This window comes from Symphalangus syndactylus, chromosome 6, assembly GCF_028878055.3.
Source record: "Symphalangus syndactylus isolate Jambi chromosome 6, NHGRI_mSymSyn1-v2.1_pri, whole genome shotgun sequence".
NCBI classification, from domain to species: domain Eukaryota; kingdom Metazoa; phylum Chordata; class Mammalia; order Primates; family Hylobatidae; genus Symphalangus; species Symphalangus syndactylus.
This window is the reverse complement of record NC_072428.2, coordinates 70879767-70886782: the sequence shown is the minus strand read 5'-3', so window position 1 is coordinate 70886782 and position 7016 is coordinate 70879767. Positions and strand designations below refer to the sequence as shown.

General features: G+C 49.0%; 1 protein-coding gene across 1 annotated transcript; it reads left to right on the top strand.

Moving 5' to 3' along the window:
- The first annotated feature begins 1208 nt into the window (after nucleotides 1-1208).
- On the top strand, nucleotides 1209-4310 carry LOC134737064 (uncharacterized). Its single transcript, XM_063642386.1, has 3 exons — nucleotides 1209-1266; nucleotides 2626-3308; nucleotides 4007-4310. Exons 1-3 carry the CDS (start codon nucleotides 1209-1211, stop codon nucleotides 4226-4228), a joined length of 963 nt encoding a protein of 320 aa, XP_063498456.1. The 3' UTR covers nucleotides 4229-4310.
- Nucleotides 4311-7016: the final 2706 nt, after the last annotated feature.

The following is a 7016-nucleotide window of genomic DNA, read 5'->3' as shown; positions in this document are numbered from 1 at the left end:
CAGTCCTAGCCACCAGCATTACCATACTATTAACTGACCCTAACCTTAACACTACCTTTTTTGACCCCGCTGGCAGGGGTGGCCCTCTCTTATATCAACATTTATTCTGATTCTTTTGTCACCCTGAAGTCTATATCCTTATCCTACCAGGCTTCAGGATAATCTCCCATATCATAACTTATTACTCTGGACAAAATAGGAGCCCTTTGGGTATATGGGTATAGTATGAACCACAATATCAATTAGCTTCCTAGAGTTTATTGTATGGGCCCATCACATATTTACAGTAGGAATAGGCGTAAACACGCGAGCATGTTTCACCTCTGCCACTGTAATTATTGCTATCTGTACTGGCATTAAAGTGTTTAGCTGATTAGCTACACTGCACGGCGGTAACATCATATGATCACCCACAATACTCTGAGCCCTAGGATTCATTTTCTTTTTCACAGTAGGAGGTCTAACCAGCATTGTGCTAGCTAATTCATCACTAGATATTGTCTTACATGATACATATTACTTTGTAGCCCATTTCCACTAGGTCCTATCAAGAGGAGCAATATTCGGCATCATAGGAGGCTTTGTCCACTGATTCTCCTTGTTTTCAGGTTACAGACTTAATCAAGCCTATGCTAAAATCCACTTCACCATTGTATTTATAGGTACAAATCTAACCTTTATCCCACAGCACTTCCTTGGCCTATCTGGTATACCTCGACATTACTCCGATTATCCTGATGCGTACACCACGTGAAATATTCTCTCATCTGTAGGCTCATTTATTTCAATAACAGCAGTTATATTAACAATCTTTATAATCCGAGAAATCTTTGCTCCAAAAGTAAAAGTTCTAACAACTGAATAATCATCTAATTTAGAATGAATTTATGGCTGTACACCACATGGATCACACATTCGAAGAACAAATCTACGTTAAACTCAGGACAAAAAAGGAAGGAATCTCGCCTCCAAAAACTGGTTTCAAGCCAGTCCCATAACCTCTATGACTTTCTCCATAAGATATTAGTAAAATCATTACATAACTTTGTCAAAGTTAAATTATAGGTTAGATCTTGTATGCCTTAATGGCTCATCCAATTCTATTAGGCCTTCAAGATGCTACTTCCCCTATTATAGAAGAGCTACTTACTTTCCATGACCACGCTCTTATAATTATTTTCCTAATAGTTCCCTTGTCCTGTAACAGGATGAGTCAGCAGCATGGACAGACTCGCGTCTTCAGAGCTGAGCTTCTCCGGAGACAGAGTTCCTGGCCCTTTTAAGGGCTTACAACTCTAAGGGGTTCCACGTGAAAGGGTTGTGATGGACTGAGAGCACATGTGGTTAGAGTTGGTGGGGGGGGTTAATCTTTTAAACTCAGGCCTGGTCATCAGTGGCACCAGCTGGTCTTGCCACTGACTTCATTCCTGTTTTCAACTTTTACTTCCTCCTCCTCTTCAGAGACAGGAGACAGTAAGAGAAATGGCTTCTCTCCTCAGTCCTATTGTAGCAGGATGAGTCACAGACAAAACTCCTCAGACACCGGATTAAAGAAGGAAGAGGTTTTTTTATTCGGCCGGGAGCATCGGCAGACTCGTGACTTAAGAGCCGAGCTCCCCGAAAAAGAAATTCCTAGCCCTTTTAAGGGCTTACAACTCTAAGGGGTCTATGTGAAAAAGTCACAATAGATCAAGTAAGTGTGAGGAATGTGACTGGGAGCTACATACATCAGCTAACAGTACAAAAAGTTTTACAGTGCTTTCTCATACAATGTCTGGAATTTACAGATAACACCAGTAGTTTTGGTCAGGGGTTAATATTATTATTATTATTTCAACCACCAGGGCCAGGTGGTGGCGACAAGGTCATCTAGCTATTTATCTTACTTCTTTTTCTTTCCAACTTTTTGCTTTCTCCATTTTCTCCTGTCTTATAAACTAGGGAAAAGGGGAGGTTGGGGAGAAACTGGGAAGGACAACAGGAGAAGTGGTGGTCTCATACCATATTTCCCCCCTTTGAGAATTTTCACTTTTTAGTTGGAGTTCTCACTCTCATCCTCACTTTCTGAGTCTCTTTGTGAGATAGAGCGATAGTGATTCATAAAATATAAGTGTGCAGAAGTTTTCTGATGAACCAAAGTAGCAACAAAACCTTTTATCATTTGAAAAAGCAAGGGTAACACACAGGGGAGCAGGAAGCAAGTTCCTATCACTAGCAATACACCTACAATGAGGGTTTTAAATCCTCCTATAGCTGGAAACCATTTTCCAAATAAAGACTCAGGATTAAACTCGTGCCAAACCTATACAGGCACATGTGCCACCTGTGTCATGTCCCTGACTATGTTTTCAATCGCCTGTCCTTGATCATCTATTTGTAGGCAGCAACTGGTTAAGTTAAGTTTTCCACAAACTCCTCCTTCAGCTGCTAGCAAGTAGTCCAAGGCCAGTCTATTCTGATAGACAGCATTCCTCATTTGGGTTTCCTGCCAAGCTAAAACAGTCAAAGCTCTGCCAGTTTCATTAGTTGGGGGAAAAGTACCAGCTTGAGCTGCCTCCAATCCACCAGAGGGCGCGGAAGCCTGAGGGATAGAAGAACTGACTGCAGAGGCTCAGGGACTGTGAGCTGTCTGTACTGACGCCGCGCTCCGTGCGTGGCCCGGAGGACCTGGGCGCCCTGGATCACATGGTCAGGATGACCACGAGCCTCTAACAGCCCTGTCGTGGCCCTCACGTACCAGACCGTGTGCCCCTAGAGCTCCCTGTGCATGGGGAAGAGGCGGCTGGCGGTGCAGGAAATCCTGGCGGCTCAGGAAATTGTGGCGGCGCGCCTCGGGGTGGGGAGGTAGGCGCAGGAGGCGGACGAAGCGGAGGGCGCAGAGCAGCACAAGTGGTCCTGCACAGCCGCCGCAGGCTCCCGGGAGGACTCCCCAAGAGCAGGCCTCCCACCTGCCCTGCTGCTGGTATCCTGGGGCTCCGCCTACCCCGCCCAGCGGAACGCCAACCTTCTGCCCCTTCAGCGCCTGCGGCGGAGCAGCTTGCAGGCGGGCATGGTGGTGCCCCGGGTCCGCCTCAGCAAGGCGCCGGCGCCCACCTTCCAGCCCGCGAGGCCAGCGCAGAAGGGCAGCACCAAGGACAATGGCCACCTGCGGATACCCAAGTTCCCCTACAAGGTGGCCAAGGAGGAGAAACCGGAAGCTGAGGAGGCATAGAATAAGCACCAGGCCAAGGTGCAGGAGAAGCTCCCGCCGCCCTGGAAGAAGAGGACGTGAGAGTCTGCGGGTGCTTGACACGGGGTTCGAGGACAGGGTGAGGCGGCGGGGCTGGGCACCATGGCCGCTCCTGGGACCACCAGGCCACGTGTTTCCATGCTGTCTTTCTAGGATGCTCCCAGGAATGGGCTGGGGGAGCCACATGGATTCGCCTGACACCAGCCACCCTAGCCATCAGTACACATAGCGGGCATGTTGCCTAAAAGTCTCCCTTTAGAGAACCTCAATTAAGATTTGTTTAAAAATCAATTTATGAGGCCGGGAGCCGTGGCTCACGCCCTTAATCCCAGCGCTTTGGGAGGCCGAGGCTGGCGGATCACCTGAGGTTGGGAGTCTGAGAGTAGCCTGACCAACACGGAGAAACCCCGTCTCTACTAAAAATACAAAATTAGCCAAGCATGGTGGCACATGCCTATAATCCCAGCTACTCGAGAAGCTGAGGCAGGAGAATCGCTTGAACCCGGAGGCAGAGGTGGCAGGGAGCCAAGATCGCGCCATTGCACTCTGGCCTGGGCAACAAGAGCCAAACTCTGTCTCAATTAAAAAAAAACTCAATTTATTAAAGGGTATTTTCTGTGTAATTTTGTATTTTTAATTATTATCCAATTTGCCAAGTTTTACAAGTGATAGGGCCCCTTGTATCCAAGGCAGTTTTAATACACTTGCCTGAAGACCTTTTATTTAAAATACTGTTTCTAGTAATAAATATTGATGATATCCTTTTGTCCTTTTCAGGCCTGGGGTCTGGCCTTACCCCAGGAGATTCTGTTTCACCCACAACAGACTCGCTCCACACCGGAGACCTGGTCACTGCTGACAGCAGGGAGAGAAGCAGGCAGAGGGGCCCAGCACGGCCCTCCTGCATTCATAAATCGTATTTTCCAACGAACATCACGAACTCCATTTCCTGATCCCAGGAGGAAGCTCGGGTCTCAGGAGTGGTCAATGCTGAGATGACAAAGCTATTGAAATTCTGATCTCCATAGTTTTGAGGTCTCTAGTGTTGCCAGGAGACTGTCAGGAGAGAGCTTGAAAAGAAAGAGGCACATGATGTTTCACACTGCTTTTCCCAAGTGCAGCCAAGGGACAGCCTCTGCACACTGAGGTAATTCTAGATTATTGGCTCCATGCTCCTCCCTCCTCCTTTCTAGTGAGTTTAGTGCTGGCTGACTGTAGAACACTTTATTCACAGAAGCTAGTAGAAAAAATTGTCACTCTTAATTCACATGCTCTAACGTCAGACCGGGAGTGACTGGTTCTGGAGGGAAGTGCTAGGACTGCCTCATTTGTGTTCTCATCAGCTGCCTCAGTGTACATGGAGGTGGATTTCACTGGTGTTGATACATGCTTTCAAATCCACAAGAGGCTCTCTGAGGGACAGAAGTGACTTCACACCCACCGTAAAGCCATTTCTGTTGCCAGAGTCCCCAATCTCCAATCACCAAAAAATTCTCCACCAAGGGGCGAGCTCCAGCCATCTCACTTGTAATCAGTAGCATTGACATTGTCTGAGAAATATTTATTCTGTCCACTTTAAGCTTAACTTTCACAAACATTAAAAAGTAGTAAAATAGGCTTTAGATTTTCCTCTATTTATATAGAAATCCCTGAGAAGGTAGCTGTCAACTTGAAATTCACTCTCTACAGTTAATTAACATCAGGGTGCAGGGAGGGACCCTGAGCCCCATCCCTGTGCACAGCAGGGGCTGGGCTGTCATTGCAGGAGAGCAAACCTGGTCTCCCTTCTGAGCAAAGAGGAGGGGGTGGGAGGGGCACAGCGGTGGAGGAATTCTTAGCCATCAGCACAGATGCTGGCAGGCCTGCTGTTCACTCACTCTGGGGGCCTGGAGGTCCCACCATGAAAACACCACATTGCCTCACAGAGGCCTCTGCTTTTCTGTCCTTGGTAGACCTCAGGGTAGGTGGTGCCAGGGATCATAAAGAACTTAACTAACTGGGAGAAGAAAACAGGCAAAGGAAGGAAGTGTGAATGCGGAAGAAGAGATGAGGCAATAGGGGTGGGAGAACGTGGTGATAAAGCCAGGGGAGGCAGTGTGGTGGCAACTGACAGGAGAGGAGAAGGGGGCCCATGATCATCAGTCCCCTCCTTCCTGAACAACATGAGGGGTACAGGGAGGGCGAGCCCTCAGTGAGTGAATGCAGCAGTTCAAAGAAACAAAAATAGACAAAAATAATAAATGTTCTCCTAGGACACCAGGTTTTTAGGGAGGCCACTGTGAGACCTCTGAATGCCCGATGCCCAATAGTGCTGAGGGGGTAAGTGACAAAAAGCCTGCACCCCCCAGCCCTGTGCGCCTCCTGAGACCAAGGAGCCTGGGTCATTAGTACCTAGGGCTAGAGGAAAGGGCTTCCAAATGGCTCAGGAAGATGAGTGGGCATTTCACTCCCCCTCTGGGACCAGATGACCACACCTCCCCTGAGGAATCCCTTACCCAAAATAATTGAACATAATAATTTTGCTTAAATATAAGCTGGCTCATCTGATCACCCTGACACTGACCCCAGGACACCCCCCTCAAGGTGGCTCCAGTTCCTCATCATCTAGACTTTTCTCCCTGCCCTCCCCACACTCCCTGAGCCTGGCTGGAGGCCTGCTTGTCCCCTCTGCTGCCCACTCCAAAGAGAACAAGAAACCAAGAGCATGGGCTCTCCATAGGTCGAGGAAAGAGGCTTGGCGACACTTCCTTTGACTTGGAAAATTCCTGTACTAGCAAATTTGCTTCCACATGGCAAAGATGAGAAGTGCTGGGCCAGTAGCCAGGCACACAGCTGCAGGAGCTACCTGGACCTGCCTCATGGGCCAAAGGGAAGGGCTGCCCACAGGCAAGCCAGGTCTAGAGCGAGTCCAGAGAGACCAGGGAGAGTCTGAGATCCAATCAGGGATGACCCTTCTTTCAGTTGGATCTGGTGGGTTTTCAAAATCCAGTCTTTCCACTGGGACCATACCAAAGCCCCCCGGGAGGTCAGACTTCCCAGTCCCACCAGAGCCCCCTGTGAAGCTGTAATTTTCTCTCAAGTTGCATACACTGGCCAGGTAAAGTCAGCTTCTACTCACCAGGCAAGTGGCCAGCTCACCTTCCAATTTGCCTAAGAAATCTGGGTCCTGCCCCATACTTGCTGGCTTGGCAGGCTTTTCAAAATGCAGGTATCTCTGGAGCTGTTTTGTGGACACCAGGAGCATTACTTGACAAGCCCTGTGCTAGCCCCAGGGTACCCTGTGCACCTGGGTAAGGCTGGAACACATTGGGAACAGGGACCCAACATGCCCACTCTGGAACAGCGTGGGACCTGGGGAAATCGCCAGTTGTTTGCTGTCCTGCCATTGCTGTTCTACACATCCCTGCAGACTATGAGCATCGGTTACAGTGTGGTGGCGGCGGGTCAGGACCAGAAATGTCCATTTTTGACCTGGAAGCAGCACACACCCAAGGCTTAGGGTAGACGTGTTTGCTCTATACCATACCCAGTGCCAACTTCCCATGGTGGAAACAGGAAGGAATGTCTGGCAACCCGCCAAGGGTCAGATGCCACATCAGCCTGAGCACAAGGTGCCTGACACTGGCTGTTCCAATGACAATAGGACATCCTTGGGAAGGTGGAGCCATTTGTGAGAGGTCAGGATGGGTGTCCTGGAAGTGCCACTTAAAGGCGACTGAGGCCTCTCAAAATCCCTGTGTTAGAGCTGCAGCTCTCCATGTGGGCTGCAGTGCAGTCACCTGCGGAG